The sequence below is a fragment of the Hydra vulgaris genome, chromosome 01 (assembly GCF_038396675.1).
Source record: "Hydra vulgaris chromosome 01, alternate assembly HydraT2T_AEP".
Classification (NCBI taxonomy): domain Eukaryota; kingdom Metazoa; phylum Cnidaria; class Hydrozoa; order Anthoathecata; family Hydridae; genus Hydra; species Hydra vulgaris.
Genome location: NC_088920.1, coordinates 9,685,906 through 9,705,678, shown reverse-complemented (window position 1 = coordinate 9,705,678; position 19,773 = coordinate 9,685,906). Strand labels below are relative to the sequence as shown.

Sequence of the window (19,773 nt, the reverse complement as noted above, 5' to 3'; positions counted from 1 at the left end):
AGACAGTTTTCTAAATTTCGTATGGCATGATACTACTCTTAAGAGTCTAGGTGTTAATTTCTCTAATTCTAATCAATATATCAACCGACAATGGAACGAAAGCATAGAAAAATTGGACAAAAAGATAGAAAAGTGGGAAAGATTTAAATTATCGATTAAAGGAAAAGCTCTAATAATCAACCAAACACTACTAAGCGGCCTATGGCATCTTGCTTTCACCCTATCTATACCATGTGACAAAACCATAAAACTATTAAAACGAAAAATCGACAACTTCCTTTGGAATAATAGCTTCATAAAAACACCTAAACAAATTTCCAAACTCCCTATCAATAAAGGCGGTTTAAACATTATCGACGTGAAAAAAAAACTGCAATCGATTCAACTAAGTTGGATTTCCAAATATGACAACAAACAGGGAGCGTGGAAAGATTCAGCCCTTCATATTTTTAATAATTACCGACATGCAAATCAAGGAAATCTTATATCATTCTCACCACGCATTCTTCAAACTCATTAAAAACTCTACCCCCCTACTACCGTCAAACAATAAAAACGTGGAGTCATCTCTATAGAAAATTCAACAACCACAAAAATCTTACCATCGAGGAAGTACTAAACCAACCCATATTCTACAATCCATATATAAGACACGAGCGTAAAATCCTTAAACCATCACCAGAATCCACAAACAACAGCATAATCAAGATAGCTTATATTTCAAAAGTATTTGCTAACGGCTTTCTAGAGAGTCAACTCCTCGGTATAAAGCAACACCTTCTAACAAAAATAATAAATTCACTACCACCGAAATGGAAACACCTCATAAATTCTCAAAGCCAAAATTACGACCACAACAAAGCACTAACATCTATTTATCTAAAAAACTCACCCTCTCTCAAATTTATAAACCTCAAACCAAAAAATGTATACACTATCTCCGAAAATGATGCAGAAATAAACCTAACAGGAAAATTTTACAGATGGGCAGACTACTATAAATATAGCATGAGAAACATTACAACAAAAGACTGGTCCCAATTATTTAACTACATCCACAAAAGTAACATCAACAATAAAGCAGACGAAATTAAATACAAACTAATACACTTTGCAATTCCAACCAACTCGATTTTTAAAAAAAGAGGCTTTGTAACAGACGATCTCTGCCCTCAATGTATGAAAAAAACGGAAAATCTTCCCCATATGATGTTTAGATGTGAAAAAGCACAACCACTCATAAAATACACACTCGCTCTTATTCATAAAATCTATCCACATCATCCACCTCTTAAAAATACATTCAAAACTTTACTTTTTCCTTTAACACATGTAAATAGTTTTTATATTGGAAATTTACTTCTTAACGAACTTTTATATAAATTATATTGTAATAGAATGAGGTCGTTCCATGAAAAGTCGATGTTTGCTAGAGTGAGTTTGTTAGAGGAATTCCAAAACAAAATCAAAAAGATTTTGTATGAAGAATTCGAAATTTCAAAAATATCAAACAGTAAAGAGTTTTTTCTTTTACAATGTGAAAAAATCTGGAGCGAAGATAACAAAATTAAAATAGATATAAACAACAATCTTTTTCTAAACTAAAATGCCCAGATTATTTTTGGAACTTTTTCGATTATTTTCGAATCTTGCTTTTCATGTTTTTCTCGTTTTTTTTTTTTGTTTGTTTTGTTTTTCGATTTTATTTCATTTTCGTTTCTTTTTTTTTGTGTATGTGAGGTCTTCATTTTTTTATATTAAGTATTTAACTCTTGTGAGTTTTATATGTGACTTAGTAGTGGAACAGTGGACCGTCTTGTAATTAATGCCATTGTATTTATTATTAATATCTCTACAAGGCAGACGCCGGAGGAGAGAAATAAACAACAATATGATAAATAAATTACAAAATCAAAATTACAAATAACGTTTTGTTTATTTCTCTTTTTACATTAAATTGTGCATTTGTCAGTAATTTTATTTAAGTTATTTAGGTTTTTAAAAAAATTATTTTTTTAGTCGGAAAAATAATATCGTAATGAACCGATAAGTATCGTTATCGTTTGAATTGAACTTACAAAAAAACTTATGTTAGTTTTGTTAAACGCAACGGCGCACAGTGAGTCAGAAAGGTGAAAAAACGGCAAAAATTATATACCTATCATATATAAACTTGTGATACATCAATACTGTTGTATTTTGGTTCAAAAACTTTAAACCCGCTTTTAAATATAATTTTTACGCGTACCGATGACGCGTACAATTAGCACTTACTTTACGCGCGAAAAATATAACTTAAATAAAAAATTGGATTCTTTGATTCAAAATACCATATAAAAGGATACCACATACGTTTTAATGTAAATTTTTCTTGTACCAAAAGCTCGTACTACATACGCTCAAACGTATTAGAGTGTTTTATGTGCACAAAGACTGACTTAATTAAAAAAAAATTAAGTTCTTCAAACCAAAACATTTACTAATTAAATAGAAAAATCGGACTCAAAAAATATTTTAATATTATAATAAAATTAAAATTTATTACATACAAAATAAATATTTATCTTATCTAATTTTTCTTTCAAGAAAACAAAAAAAGAAAACCTAAAATTTATAAAAAAACTTTATTTCATTATTACAGCATTAACAAAGATAAAACTACAGGGGTAAGTGTTTTTCCATTTTCAACCATTTTTTGAAACAAATGTTTGAAATTACAGGATCACGTCTAATCAACAGGTATTGGTTCTGGTTTTTCATAACATTCTTTTTAGATATCTTGTATGGCTGTATTGTTTAATCTAACTTTAAAAATATTAAAACTACCATGGAATCTAGTGGAATCTTTTAGTTTTTAAACTAAACTCATAATTAAACTAATTTAAAAAAATCAATTTATGACACATTTTTGAGATCTCAGAAATGAAAATCTAAAATAAATTTATTGTCAAAAATGTCGTCAATAGTTACCAAACATCGTAAACATATGACTTCAAATTATGTTTTGAACTTTTTTTACCCATATCAATCTTTAAAGAGTGACACTAAACGAGACTTTTTTGAACCAAATTTTCAAAATTTATTTAGGATTAGGATAGTTAGGAATTAATCATGATAATTTACTCGAAGCTCTTCTACGTGAGTTTTGTAGACTGGAGGGTCTATACTATGAAAGTATTGACAAAGCTGAAATGATAAATCTAAACAAAACTCAAATAATATTTAGATGTAAATTCCAATCAAAGTTGCGGAAACCTTCAAAAACCTTCTCTAGACTTTTAAACCACGAGCGAAATTGGTTGGACAAAGATGTTGAGAAAAATTTTTTTACAGTAGGTCCAGGTAGAAAGTGCAAGAACTGGGAAGATTTAGGTGATAGAAGCAAAAGATCTAAGGTAATAATACATTAATTAAATTTGACCCAGTTTAAAAAATAGTTTACAAGCTTAAACATTAAGTTTAAGTTTAAGGTTCTGCTAAAGCATTGACATTAGCTTCACTAAAAAAAGCCACAAGAGATCCTTACAAAAAAGTCTTTGTTGTTCTCATGAAAAGTGCTACAAACTCTAAAAAAGTTAAAATCAAGGAGATAAACTTTCTAATAAAATTGAAAACCGAAGATGCCTTGAACTTAAAAACTCAGTGTGACCTTTCTGGTGAACAGTATCAAATTATTTGAAATTAATTGATAATACCTAATGCAGGTATTTATCCTTCTCTTCATGAAATTAAGAATGAGAGACGCAAATGTTATCCTGAGAGTTTAATTATGACAGAAACATATGCTTCAACAGGGTATGTTAATCATACTCTGACAAGGACATTAACTTTAACGGAATGCAAAGACTCTATGAGAATGCTTGCTAAAATTGGGGGAGGTTTAAAGGTCTACTTCACTTTAAAGGTGGTTTTGATGGTGCCTCCAGTTAATAAACATTTGTCTATAAACAAAAATATATTGATACAAATATTGGCGAGGTCCAAGTTAACGAGCAAAATCTTTTCCAGGCAGCTATTGTTCCACTTAAATTAACCATCATGAAAAAAAATGTGTGGTTAAATAAGAAACCCTCAAGTTCACATTACCGTAGACCCCTACATCTCCAATATGAAAAAGAAACGGAAGAATTGATAAGAAAAGAGTATGAACTTTTAAATTCAGAAATGAATAAACTAATCAAGTTTGAAGTTAGAAGTAAAAGAAGACAATCCGGATACGACTATCACATTTAAGTTCAAACTAGATTTAACCATGTTTGATGATAAAGTGGTTAATGCCCTTACTAACACTCTGTCCTCCCAATCATGTAATGTTTGCGGAGCTAAGCACAGTGAACTTAATAACCCAGCATTGATCAGATCTAAACCAATCAATGAAAAAGCTTTATCTTAGGGCCTTTCTACTCTGCATTGCTAGCTCAGATCTTTAGAATATTTTTTACATTTAGGATATAAGTTAGGCATTAAAAAATACTTTGCCAAATACCCTGCTCAAAAAGCATAAGTAAAAATAAGAAAAAAGAACATTCAACTAAGGTTTAGAGAGGAGCTAAGTCTTATAGTTGATATGCCCAAACAGGGTTTTGGCAACACGAACAATGGAAACACTGCCAGAAGGGCATTTGAAAATGCTGAAACTTTCGCTAATATAACGGGAGTGGCGGTAGATGTAATTATTAGATTGAGGATAATCCTAATATCAAGATGCTCCTGTTATGAGTTGAACTCTGAAAGTTTTGGCCAGTATTGCTATGAAACTACAGTAATTATACTCAAAAACTGTTGCTGGTATGTGCTTTCCCAACTGTTTGTAAACTCTTGGAGCATGGTGTGCAGATATCTGTGGTATTAGAACTGCCAATTGGTTACTACTCTGAAGAGTAACAAGAGGCTTTAAATAAGGAAATTCGCAAAACTAGATTAAACAATACAGCCATACAAGATATCAAGAAAGAATGTTACGAAAAACCAGAACCAATACCTGTTGATTAGACGTGATCCTGTAATTTCAAACATTTGTTTCAAAAAATGGTTGAAAATTTCAAAAAATGGTTGAAAACACACACCTCTGTAGTTTTATTTTTGTTAATGCCGTAATAATGAAATAAAGTTTTTGTATTGATATTAGGTTTTCTTTTTTTGTTTTCTTGAACGAAAAATTAGATTAGATAAATATTTATTTTGTATTTAAAATATTTTAATATTATTATAATATTAAAATTTATTTCGAATCCAATTTTTCTATTTAATTAGTAAATATTTTGGATTGAAGAACTTAATTTTTTTTTAATTAAGCCTGTCTTTGTGCGCGTAATACGTTTATGCTTGAGTAGTACGAGCCTTAGACACAAGAAAAATTTACATAAAAAAATATGTGGTATTCTTTTATATAATATTTTGGATCAAGGAATCAGATTTTTTATTTAAATTATAATTTACGCGCGCAAAATTATAATTTAAAATATAAACCTTATATTTCAGAAAGGTTTATATTATAATTAATAATATAAACCTTTCTGACTCACAGTGCGGCGCAAGTTTCGTGAATAAGAATTTCCCAGTTTTGAACTAACGCCAAACTTACGCAAAAAAAGGTTTAGTGAATACGCTCCATGAAGACCATAGCTTCCTTTAGGTAATTTGATTATTATGAGCTAAAAAATATTTTAAACCAAGAATACAAAAAGTATAAAATAGTGTTAATTAAATAATTTTAATTTTTTGTTTTTAAATTATATCACGATTACATACTAATTTAGCATTATTTGTCATTTGAAAAAGAACCGCAAAAACTAAAAAAAAGACTATAATTTATCAAAGTTCATAGGCAGATCTAGCGTTTGAGTGGTGCTGAGCAAATAGTTAGAGGCACCGATAGCCTTCACGCCATCGCGCAACAGCAACCCTGATTGGCGCCCCTACTATTCTAGATTTTCCTATACTGTCAGTAGATTTCTTTCTTTTATTCGAGTTACTTTTTTTAAGTGGCGCCCTTAATTTCAACAGTAAAGTTATTATGATAAGTTCACATTTGTTTCAGAAATGTTTTTAAAAAATAGTTCATGAATACCCAATAAAGCCTTTTTAAATAAACAGTTCATGAATACCCAATAAAAATAAAAATTTTATTTTCCCCAAAATAACATAACAGTCTCAAACAGGTGAAAACTTAAATTTTTATTGACTAAAAGATTTTTTGATTATCTCAATTGTAAAGAATTCGTTGTAAACAGAGGACTTTTCCTACTTTATTTGCTTGATCATTTCGGATATTCCTCCTGCAATTGTTGTTTTTTTTTCTTTCAGAAGTTATTGGTTTATAATCTGCAGTTTGAACCTTGCTTGAGGCGATTTATCGGAGCGCCATGTTTATTTTAGGAAAATCATATAAATAAGTAATTGCATTGTATTAAGAACTGTTTTAGTTTGTCAAACAATTTATTTATACTTAAAATATTTATGTATATTGCAATGAAACTTTTTTTTAAAGTTTCAAGTTCAGTTTTAAACCAATCTGTTTTACATTATTGCGAGTCAAAATTGTTTGTTTGAAAAATTTGCGCTTGTGCGTTTGAAAAGTCTTTTAGTAAAATATTATTATCCATTTCTATATATTTAGCCATAAAATTAAAAATTAAAAACTTAATTATACTTTATAAAATTAAGTTCGATGTTATTCATATAGTTAAAAACTTGTCAATGGACCTTAATAAAAATATAAAATAAAAAAATAGTAAGACAAAGAAAGAATGGAGTAAACTGCAATAACACATTTAATGAAAAAAAAATTAATAGGAACAATAACATTTAAAAAAATGGGAATCAGAAAAAAAATATTAAAAAAGTAAAACTTATAAAAACAAAAAAAAGAGAGAAAATAAACGGATAAGATAAGTTGAGTGAGAAAAAAATGTACGAGAAAACAGAGCCTGGTTGTGCGGGAGGTGCAGTCGCACTGCGCGGAAATTTTTGGCGGGGCAGAAAAAATTACAAACCATTGTACTACTTATATATAGTTAATTATTCTATACATATAATTTTTGCTTCTGCGTTACAATAAATTGTTTTAGCTACTGCATCAAATAGAAAAGGGGGAGGTGATTTTAAAAACAGATTGTAGAAAGTAGATACAATGTATGTATGAATGAATGTATGTGACGTCGCATCGATTAACTTGCAATTTTACCGTTTATCCAGATTTCATTGCATTGCATCAAGCTAAATAATTTTAACATTATTGTTATGTTATGTCAGTTAATTACTTTTAGATATTTTTTGTTTATATACTTTAGTAAACTTTCCTTAAAGTTTTTTTTTTATTATATTTAGTATATATCAAATATCTAAGTGTTATATAAAATGTAATTAACTTTAAACAATATTTTTGTTATTTTGTTATATTTTTTTAGTTTTTCTTATATTACTGAGATTAAATTTTAGTTATAAATAAAATAAATATGTTGTCTTTCTACATAAATGAAACTCATTTTTTAATTGTGAAACGTATTTTTGGTGTCAAAAATGTAAGTTTTTTCTACATAAAACTTTTTTAAACCAGTAGTTTTAAAATATAGATATAAAAATATAGATATTTCATAATTTTTGAGCGGAAATTTTTCCTTTTAGTAACATGTCAAAATATTGAATACAAAAATCAAATTTAAAGCAGAATCTTTAATGGATAATTTAAAAAGTGCCAATCCGATTGATCTTTTACAGTTTACTCATAAATATTCTTTGAAAGTTGTTTACCTGCTAATCTGTCTGAGGATATTTTTGACACTACCAGTGACAGTTGCATCTAGTGAAAGAAGTTTTCTTAAGTTGAAGATCATAAAAGACTATTAAAGGTCTTTAATGGGCCGAGACAGATTATCAAACTTGTCTATCATCAACAATTGAATTAACACTGAAGATGTTATAAATGATTTCGCATCACTGAAGGCTAGAAGAGTAAACTTAAAATGATATTTGAAAAATATTGAAACATTGTTATTATTGAAGTTTATTAAAAATGAAAATTAGCTTGACCTTTTATTGTTATTATTATTATTTTTACTTTATTTTTTGAGGAACGGGGGGTGGGGGAGCGCCAAATTTCAATCTCGCACCAGGCATCCTTTTGGCTTGCTACGGCACTGCGAGAAAACACAAATTTAAATAATTAAAGTTCACAAGGATAGAGTGAGAGAAAAAAATTTCCGTAAACAAATATAAAAAACAAAAAGAAAATTTTAGGGAAATATAGAAACCCTTGTTTTCAAGTATAGCACAAATATAAAACAAAACAAAAACAAAAAACAAACTGGCTTTTAAATTTTGATTAGCAGTTTCGAAGACACTAAAATGCATTTTGAAACATTGAGTTTTAATGGCTTTGAAACTGCTATAAAGCTAATAACTGGTTAGTTTGCTATTTAAATTATAAAGCTATAAAGCACTTTTTAAAATCTTGACAAAAAATATTTTTTTGTATTTCAAAACTGCGCATCCCTGCCAACTATATACATAGTGGGCTGGGATCAGGGCCGTACCAAGCCAATTTGGCGCTTCGGGCAAGAAAAGAAAATTGCGCCCCCCCTCCTCCAAAAAAAAAGAAGAAAATTAAACGAAAAAAATGATTTAATGATCACAAAATTTATTACATCAAGTTATAAGTAAAATTTGTCATTAAGGTTGCACAAACTTTAGTTCAATGTCACTTTTCTGGCTTTTCTTGAGGCAAATTCACTAACGACATCATCAAAATCAATGTTGTTTGTCACTTCATTTTCAATTGAAATTATAGCCAAACTAGACAAGCGTTCTTGGGCCATTGTTGACCTCATATAGTTTTTTAAGAGCTTAAGTTTACTGAAACTTCTCTCACACGTAGCAACTGTGACTGGTATAGTGAGGAAGATGCGAATAGCAATTGCCGTGTTGGGATAAGCATCGGTCAAAGAATATTTATGAATGAGCTGCAAAATGTCGATCGGGCTAGATTTTTCAAAGTTGTCCATCATTGCGGCAGCTTGATATTTAAAGTTTGCCATTTCTGACTGGAAATCGGATGAATCTAAATCCGCCTTGTAAATTCGAAATAAATTTGCAGCTTTTTTCTTGAGTTCATACACTGAACTTTTAGAGAGTGAATACCCACTGAGGAAGTCAAAATCAGAGGATACAGCAGACATAGCCTCAAACTGCCACTCAATTTGTGTAATAATGCTGTCAAACACAAGGTTGCACTGAGATCCGAATTTTGTTTCTGCTGTGAGAAGATGAGAGTCATCTTCAGCTTCATAAAGTGCCATCCGCTTCACTTTGCGCTTCCTCTTGATTGGAAAACCACCATCAATTCCGCTCTGGTTAGCTTTTTCTGTGCCATCTTTGATAATGTTGTCCACCCCAACATCTCAAAGATTCTGAATGGAAGCCTTCAATCCTTTTTTTTTTTTTTACAGCAATGTCAATTGAAATGGTTTTTGACTGAAGTAGTTTGTTTTCCCGGTCAATTAGAGAAAGAATTTGACACCAGATTGGATATCAAACACAAAAAACTGAAATCAATTTGAATGAGAAGTTCTTTTGCACTGCTAACTGTGACAGCATTTGTCATGGGATTGTGAATAATGGATTCCAAAACTTGAAGAACGTCTTTGATTTGTCTGTGCAATGGTGTGATTGCTTCTTTTTTGGCAGACCATCTTGTGTCACTGTTTCCCTTTAATAAGATGGTCAACGTTTTCATCAGTTTTTCCCATCTTGACGTGGAGCTTGAAAAAAAGTTAAAGATGGCTTGAACCTTTCCAAAAAACGTAATCATAAGTGGGGAAATGTCAACAGCATGAACACCAACAATATTTAAAGTGTGAGCTGCGCATTGAACAAATCTTGCTAACTCATTAAGAAAGTGGATGTGAGCTTTGACACCATTTTATTTTCCAGACATATTGGCTCCATTGTCATAGCCTTGGCCCCGGCAATCGGAAATGTTTAGACCATCCTTCTCCAATTTTTCAGTTATCTCTGTTGCAAGGCCTTTTCCTTGTTTTTAGTGAGATTCAATGAAGTCCACAAAGCTTTCCTTAATTATGCAGGTTTCATCACTGATGTGGACATACCCGATGATCTAAGTCATCTGCTCTTTGTGGGAGGTATCTGGAGTGCAGTCAAACAGAACAGAGTAGTATTTAGCTTCTTTGATGTTTGACAAAATGTCGTTCCTGACTTTCTGCCCAAGTAACTCAATCAGCTCATTTTGATTTCGAGGAGAAAAGTGGGATGTTGTGTTTTTTTTGCTTTAACGGACGCAATGTGTTCAGCCACAAAAGGATAATAATGTCTAATCAACTCAATAAAGCTCAGAAAAATGCCACTGTTTTGTTGACCGATGTCTTCTGTTGTTTCCCGAAGGGCAAGATTGTTCTTGGCACAGAACAAAATTGCATCAACAATCACTTTCAAGATGTCTTTCCACTTTTTCATCTCTCCACTGATAACTCTCTGCAGATCAGAATCCAGGGTCTTTCCTTCCTTAAGGTTTTTTTCAAGAGTTTTCCAATCAGAATAGCATCTTTGGTGTTCATTGCTGTTTTCATGCTCAGGAATTCTTGGGTTTAGTTTTTTCCAGTCACAAAACCCTTTGGAAATTTCTGAAAAATTGTTGGTTTTTGTTGTTGAAAATAACAAACAGCAAAAACAAAATAAAGAATCTTTTTTGTTGCTGTACTGCAGCCAAGTGCGAACAAATTTTTCACCATTGGGATGAATTTTTTTATACCATTTTGAACTGAAGTGTCGCATTCTGTTGTCAAAATCACACAGCGTGTATGGGAAAAATTCTCTCCTGTCTTGCTCTGGCCCATGCTCAATCAAAAGCATCTTGTTTTGTCCGTTATTTTAGGCCATGTTGCTGGATCCCTGTGTTGAAAATTTTTTTTCGAGGCCACTGGAATTTCTGAGATTTCTGAATGAAGTTCATCCTTGTCCATTTCAGCTGGGCCTGAAAGCTGGGCATTTCCATCTTCCCTTATTGGTTTTGAATCAGTTGTGCAAAATTCTTCTTGACTTTGGCTGATGAAAATCTCCTCTTCAATTAATTCCAAATGATAATCTGAACTTAAGTCAATTATAGGATCTGATGAATTGTCATTAACTTCAATACAAATATTCTTTGAAATAATTTGTTTCTCCACTAAGTTTGTTACCAACCACTTTTTGAAACAGTTTTGTAGTTTCTCGTCACTTTCTTGGCGCTGTTTTCTTTTCTTCTTAAATTCAGCACCAGATAATTTTTTGGTTCGATTAATAATAGAATCATAATGTTCAAAAGTTATCAAAGGTATGTTAATGTTAAAGGGCGCTCTTTTGTTCAGTAAATGAGCTTCAATATTTAGGAGTTTGTGTCAAGAGGCGGAATTTTAATCAATTTTCTTATCAACAGCAGCGACGCCGTAAAAATTTGTTTCATAAACTGATTATTATTTTTTTTAATTTATCAAAATTTGCGCCCTTCCAATTTTGGCGCCTCAGGCCGCGGCCCGGCCGGCCCCGCCCTTGGTACGGCCCTGGCTGGGATAAAAAGTTATTTTAATTTAATTTAATCAAATTGAAAAAATTCAAGAAAAGATCCCGACTTTTATGATAAATGCATCATGATCAGAAGTCAATTTAGATCCATATGTAAATAATTTTTGTAAACCATTTGTAAATAATTTTTGAACATTGTTTTTATCAATATCCTAACGAAAATATTTTTAATGGTAAAAATAAAATTCCTTCACAATAATAATCAAAGTGATAAAACTTGGAGGTGGGGGGAATTGGAGTTTGGCATATTTTTTGTATCAACATTCTTTCTCCCCACCCCACTAAATATTTAGTAAGTTCGTAACTAAATATTTAAAGTCTAAATAAGAGTTTTTAAAAAATTTCGACATTTTGAAGAAGAAACTGGAAATAATTTTTGCAATAAAATTTGCTTATAAGCAAGTCATTTATATAAAAAAAACTTTAATTTTGATTTCAGGGCCGACAAAGCCAGGGGTGCGTTCCCTCAACTTTTTTCCTAGACGACTTTTTTTATTTTTTTCTTTAGTTTCTAGATATATAGGATATTTCTATAGAGACTGACAATTGTGCCCTCCTATTTCAAAAGCTATCGGCCTTGGATATACGTAAAGTAAAACATTGTATACATAGAATGAAATGTGTAACATAGAATGAAATTTGTTATTTCTGACATCCATTGAGAAAATATAATATTGAAATTTTAATTTCTTTGTAGTCTAAAATATTATTATTTTTATTGCTTTTTTCAAGTTAGCAATTTTTGGTTAAGTTTTTTTAAACAAAATTTATCTAATATTCATTTTTTAGTTTTACTGCCATTTTCTATTCAGTTAAAGAAAGTATGAACTTTTATTTTATATGATGTATTTTTTTGATAAAATACAGTTTTTTTTTAGATGGTAAACCCAAATACATGTAAAACTATATGTAAATTTGTGATACTTTAAGTTATAAATATTTTAATTAATTACTCTGAGAAATAATTTGAAGAAAATTTTTTGTTGAATTTGATTTGAGGGCCTATTTTTATTAAAATTGACAAGCTGATTCCAAAACTGAAATCTTTTTTTTCTAAGAAGTCAACTTTTTTCTCCGCCCCTTGCGCTTTAGTTAAACAAACTTCACCGTAAAAGAGTTACCGTTGATTACGATTGGTTCGTTTGCTCTACAATCTACAAAAATAGTTTGTCTGGGCTACAAGCTATTTTTTGTATAAATTTTTAATTTTGTTCAAAGTTTCCATTGTTTTCAAAACATGTGAGTTTTACATTTAAAAGTTCCTGACGAAACTTGGTGATCAAGACAAGTCATGAGCCCCTCACAAAGTGTGCAAGTTGTGTGTCAAATGTTTACTTATGTCGACTAAGGGAGCACAAGAAAAGTTAGCATTCGGTATTCCTAAGGTTTGGTGTGAGGAAAAAGATCACTCAACAGACTGTTTCTTTTGTCTAATAAAAGGCTTTAACTAAAAAAATGAAAGCAAAGTAGTTTATCCTAATTTACCATCAGCTTTAAGACCAACGTGTTATTCAAATGAAATTTCAGTGAAAGTATTCAAACAACAATCTTCTCTAGAAGAAGTTAGTGATGTTCAAGAAGACAGTGACAGGAATGATGCAGACTTTGAACATCACAATTCAGCTTAAGAAATTTGATCATCTAGAGTTAAATGATTTGGCACAAGATTTTGGGCCTATCAAAAAAAGCTGCGGTAATTCTAGCGTCAAGACTAAATGAGAAAAACATAGTTGAAAAAGGAGTAAAAGTATTTTACTTTCATACTAGAAAAAATAAATTTCTGCAGTAGTTTTAAATTGAAGTGGTTTTGTATTTTTTCATAACATTTCTGGTTTACTAAAGGAATTGGGATTTTCAGACTACAACTTAATTGAATGGCGAATGTTCATTGATTATTCAAAGAAGTGCTTCAAGTGCGTCCTGCTACATAATAGCGATTTATTCGGTGCAGTGTATACTGAGCATTCTGTCTGTGTTCGTGAATAATATTGTGATTTAAAGAAAGTTATTGAGTTATAACAGTATAAGAAGCATCATTGGACAATCTGTGTTGACCCTAAAATGGTGTGTTTCCTTGTTGGTTAGCAACGTTTTTACACAAAGTATCCTTGCTTTCTCTGTATGTTACATAGAAGAGCTCGAGGTAAGCATTGGGTTAAAACAAACGAACCTCCAAGGTCTGATCTTAAGCCTGGAAATTCAAAAATTTTACACGAACCACTTGTTGACAGAAAGAAAAGAAAATTTCCACCTTTGAACATAAAATTAGGTCTCATGAAGCAATTTTTAACAGCACTGGTAACTAATGATGACTATTTAAGTACATTGTTATTGCATTTTCTAGACTGCCAATTAAAAAAATTAAAGCGGTGTCTTTGATTGTGCACGAATTCGACAGCTTATCAAAGATAAATATTTACCAGAACTGTAAAATATTTATCTTTGATATATGTCGGATATTGAGAAGAATGCTTTAATATCGTTTAAAGTCATCGTTAAGAACTTTCTTGGAAATACATACACACATAATTAAAAAGAAATTGTTTAGCAACTTTTGGAAAATTATAAGCTGTTGGTTGCAATAAGAGCATTAAACTACATTTTCTGCATTGCCATCTCGCCAATTTCGTGAAAATTTTAGTGCTGTAAGTGATGAGAACAATTTCATCAATGCTTGAAGGTTATGGAAGAACGTTATCAAGGTAGATGGGATGTGGACTTTTTTACAAAAAGCATTAAATAGAAAAAACACTGCATTAGTATCGTTTTTAAGATTGCTTAAAAACGCATCAATGGTTTCTTAAATTTCTCAAGTTTTTTAAAACATATTCAACATTTCTGAGACCGCTCTAGCGTTATAGTTTGTTGAAAGACAAATACTAATTATGTTGTATCCCATTTTATTGCTCCTTGGTAGAGTTTTTTATGATTAAATATTTTAGAGGAACCACATTTACAATCTTAACTTAAATTAAATGTTAAAGTAATCTTGATAAAATTTAAAGCTGTTTTAGCTAAATAAGGTTTTCCGCAGCTTATAAACTTAATAAACCGACTTAATAAACACCTGGTTTGCTAAAACTTTGTAGTTTAGATTTATTCCTAGTTGTTGAAAATGACTTTAAATAGATTCAAATTTAAAAACGGTTTTATAAAAAGCATTTCGACAATTTTTCTAAACTTAGGACCTTAAAAACTTTGGAGGTATGAATATAAACATATACACTGCAGGCCAAAAGTTTCCGGACACTTGGATTTTGTTTAATTTTTTAATTAAAACTCCCATAATTATTTCAAAAAAATTCTTATATCATATTTATTTTATAAAAGATACATATAGTGACTATTTAAGAGAAAAAAAAAAAAAAAAAAAATAAAAGAAAAAAAAATACTAACAACACTATTATTATTAAACTGTCTTTTCGTCAAAAAATAACCCACGAGTTTTTATCACTTTTTTTGCGATCCGTGGCATCCTTTTTATTAATTTATCTATTATTTCGGGTGTAATTGATAACCAGGATTCTTCTAATATCTGCCACAGGTGCTCTTTGGATGTTGGGCATTTTTGTCTGACCTTTCTGTCCAATTCTTCCCACAGTAACTCTATTGGGTTCAAATCTGGTGATTGGGCCGGCCAGGTCATGTTTTTGAGGACACCATTATCCTCTTGTTCCTTTATGTAGTTCTTACATAATTTTGAGGTGTGTTTAGGGTCATTGTCCTGCATAAAAACAAAACTACGACCAATAGTTCTTAAGCCAGAAGGTATAGCATTGTTTTCTAGAATTGTTTTATATTGTTCTTTTTTCATAATACCCTAAATTTTAACTAGGTCACCAACACCAGCTGAAGAAAAACATCCCCATGCCATAACTGACCCACCACCATGCTTGATTGTTGGCACTAAACACTCTGGGATCATTTTTTCTTTTGTTGTTCTTCTGATGTAAATTCTACGTCTTTGCCCAAACAGTTCAAATTTGGACTCGTCGGTCCATAGTACTTTTCCCCAGTCTCCTTCTGTCCAATTTTGGTGGTCTATAGCCCATTGTAACCTTTTCTTTTTATTTCCAATCCGTAGCAACGGTTTCCTGACCGCTATACGGCCAGAAAGTCCTGCTTGTCTAAGACGTCGTTTCGTAGTGGTTAATGAAATAGATTTTGAATGACTCCTATTAAAGCCTGAAGTTATTTCCGGGGCCGTAAGTCTTCGATTCCTTTTACTCATCAATATTATACTATTATCTTCTGCTTTTGTTGTTTTCCGTGGTCTACCAGATCTTTTTTTGTCTTCAAAAATGCCTGTTTATTTCCATCGTTTGATGGTATCTTGTACAGTACTTCTGGCAACTTTTATTTTTTTGCAAATTTTACGAACTGAATAACTTTCTTTATGTAATGTAATTATTTTAGAACGTTTTGCAACCGTTAAAGAAAGTTTCTTACCCATATTTTTAGTTGAATAGTCGAATTATAAAATTTTAAAATTTTTTTCAAGATTTTTTAATGTAACCATCATTAATACCAAATGAAAACTAAACAAAACTAAATATTCTTAATCATTTTAGTCGGCTATTATTATATTATAAATATTTACTTCATGTTTCAACAAATAAATAACTTTAACAAGACCAAACTCTTAAGAGTAATGTAACGCTATATATCAAGTTAAAAAAAACAATTAAAAAAAAAAACTTACTTATTTAAGTTTGAGGTCAGTAATACCCAATTACTGACCTCAAACTTACATAAACACTTAAAATTAGTAAGTTTAAGTATTATAAATTAATTTTATTGGTTAATTTAATGATACAGGATAGATTTTAGCTTTTTATATAAAAATATCAAGTGTCCGGAAACTTTTGGCCTGCAGTGTATGTGTGTTCGTACCTCCAAAACATTTTTTTTTGGGAATAGCTGTAAACATTAAACATTGATATAGTATAGAAATTTTGAATATGTTGCTTTTAAAAATTTTTAATTTTGCTCTAGAACAATGGGTATTGGACATCTCAAGACATCCGACAAACATCGATTGGAAGTCTATACTCATACTTATCAACAATCATTTCAACAATTATATCGACATGTCGCTATGTTAGAATTATCTTGTTCTATCTCCACTTTTGAAAAATTTGAGTTATTGATAGTGATGCCTACCTCAGAATAATGTTTTTCTATCGTATTAAAATCTAAGTTATAAGTAAAAAAGTTGCGGAAAAAACACTAGTTATAAAAAAAAAATTATATGCCGTCTCCTAAAGTCTTTCCTTTTAATCGTTTTATCTCAAAAGTCAAAAATGTGGAGATTTTTGTTCCTTAAAAAGGGGTAAACATCCAAAAGTTTCTTAGCAACGGCCTTAGTGACAGTTGGAACTTTTTTTCTCCAGAACTAATATGTAATAATTTTTACTGTACCTTAACAAAGTTCTTATCTACACTGTTAAGTTATTCCCGAGCTAAATGAGATTGGTCAAAAGTACTAAAATCAGACCATATTTGAATTTGTAGCTTTTTATTTTTGAACTTTTTTTTTCCAATGCGTTTTTCTCCATTTAAAGATTTTCTGCCTTCTAACAAAGATATCGTAGGTTTTGTTCAATATTTTTCTTTGTAATTTTTTACAAAGATAAAAATTAGTTAGATGAATGTACTGAGTCAAAAATATATATACTATGGTATCCCATTCAAATTAAAATTATTATATAAAACTAGTATATAATTTGGGTCAATGGGGCCTTTTTTAAGGGATTTATACTAAATTGTAAATTTCAAAGAATTAAATAAAAATATCAGTTTTATTTTTGACTCAGCACACAGTTCATATAAGAAGCAAGGTTTTTGAAAAGTTTCACTTAATTTGGAAAACTCTGCAACTAGTTATCCTTGTTAGAAAATATGCTATTTTTGAGTTAATTATGCGCATAGTTAATGACGTAATATTAAAGTTATAAATTTTTTGTATTTTTTTTGTCTTATTTGATTCCAATGCAATCGAAATGTTCGAAATCGAAATGGGGGGGGGGGGTAAAAGGGTTCATTTAAAGATTTTATTTAAATAGTGGCCACCTTAAGCACTTTTGACTATATATGTTTATAAATAAGATTTTATTTAACTATTCAAAGTGGTACCCGATGATATATAATATATCGATATAACTTGATTTATCATTATATATAAATATGATATATCACTCAGTGGCGGATACAAAGGGTAAGGTGGTGGGGGATAGGAGGGTGACGGGGGTAACTAACCCCCATTAGAAATATCAAACATCAAAATATTATTCAAAAATTTGTAAAAGAAAGAACAAAATACAAAAGATTATTCTGTAGCTAACTATTTACTTTTTTTAAACTAAACCAAAAACTAAAACTAAAGCAAACCTAAAACTATTTCATAGCATTACAAAAAAATTGTTGCATTTTGAATATTTTTACAATATCGAAGAAAAGCGATGAAAGTTTTGAAACATTTTAATGTTATCATCATTAATTCATTCTAGTATATAATTAGATAACAATAAAAAACTGTAAAATTACTATCGTTCTATTTTGAAAAATTTCTAAAACTGTTATTAAAAACCTATGAAAAATAATATATAGGTTTGGTTTTAATAGTAAATTTTTTTTTTATTAATTTAATTTTAATTTGTAGTATAATTTATATAGGTGATGAATATGCTAAAACTATTCTCAAACATACCATAAAGATATAAAGTAAAAAGAAAACTTTAATGCTATATTTAGGACTGCATCAAAGTTACTAGAAGACTTAGGTTTAAAAATCAAGATTCCACGAATTACAGGAAAACAAACTAATCGCGCAAACCTCAATATCAATGATCCTCTATCTTACTATAGATTCAATGTTTATTTACCGTTACTTGATAGCATACTTCTAGATTTACAGTTCAAATTTTCTGATAAAACCTTAAACTCTTTTGAATTAAATGTAGCAATACCTAGAACTTTATTAAACAAAGACAGAGTTAACAGCATCCATGACTAATATACTGAGTTTTATGGGCTGCCCAATATAAACACTGTTGATGAGAATGTCCAACTAATGAAAGTTTCTTCAGATTTCGAAATTTGGGAGCTAAAATGGAAAGACGCAATCAAAAAGCAACAAGACCTAGCTGAATGTGCACTGGAAGCATACAAGCAATGTGATGGTAATGTCTTTCCTTTAATTAAATGTATTTTGCAACTGTTTTGCACCCTTCCTGTTAGCTTTGCTTCGGGAGAACGGAGTTTCTCGGTTTTAAAAAGACTTAAAACTTGGTTAAGATCCAATATTGGACAAGAACGATTAAATGGATAAGCTATGATGCATATCCATAGAGATTGTATCATAAATGTCAAAAAGATTATTGGTGGCTTTGCATGTTCGAAAACTAGAAAGCTCAATTTTATATTGTTGTTTGTTAAATTTATAAAAGTCTTCATTATCAAAAAGAATATACTAAAGATATTATTTTGTTGCACATTACAGAGAGGGGCAGATTTACCTATAGGCAGACACGACAGCAGCCTGTGTACCATGATTTTAGTGGGCTCAATTTTTAAATAGGATATCGTTGAAAAAAAATTGTGGTACTTAGAAGTGTTTAAGACCCCGAAACTTTTTCTGCCTAGGGCCTTCGAGGACATGAATCCGTCCCTTATAAAAGACTAAATAATTATTTTCAACGTTTGATTTTTTCAAGATATTTATATACAGATACATTCAATATATTTATAAGCAAACTTTTCTAAAATTATTATAAATAATCAAATAAAAAAGTGGTTTATCGGAAGGAAAAAAAAGCGGGTTTTATTTTGTTGGTCAAATTACCCCCTTAGGACAAGGACCTGGATCCGCCACTGATATCACTAAAACAAAGATATGTTATATAAAACTTGATATATCACTGAAACTATGATATATCATTTATTGATAAAGTTTCATAGTGTTCTAAGAGTTTTCTTTACAATAATCACTGGTGACAAAAATTTGGCACAATCTTTGATAAGCTAAAACTTATTGAATTTTTAGTTATCCAGTCTTAATTTTTTAGTTATTTTGTTTATAAAGTGTTACTTATCTTTTACTGAAAGTTTTGTTTACTTAGATTAATTAATAAAAAAGTTATGAAAATGAAGTCAACTCCATTAATTGAACAAGTGTACAACTATTGTAATTTGCATCCT

The 19,773-nt window shown here is 30.2% G+C and overlaps 2 protein-coding genes across 2 annotated transcripts; both read right to left on the bottom strand.

The window, feature by feature from the left end:
- Positions 1 to 8,687: 8,687 nt before the first annotated feature.
- On the bottom strand, positions 8,688 to 9,296 carry LOC136074065 (uncharacterized). Its single transcript, XM_065786364.1, has one exon. The coding sequence runs from the start codon at positions 9,294 to 9,296 to the stop codon at positions 8,688 to 8,690; it is 609 nt and encodes a 202-aa protein (XP_065642436.1).
- Positions 9,297 to 10,233: 937 nt separating this feature from the next.
- LOC136074064 (zinc finger MYM-type protein 5-like) lies at positions 10,234 to 10,788 on the bottom strand. The gene has a single exon (XM_065786363.1). The coding sequence runs from the start codon at positions 10,786 to 10,788 to the stop codon at positions 10,234 to 10,236; it is 555 nt and encodes a 184-aa protein (XP_065642435.1).
- Positions 10,789 to 19,773: the final 8,985 nt, after the last annotated feature.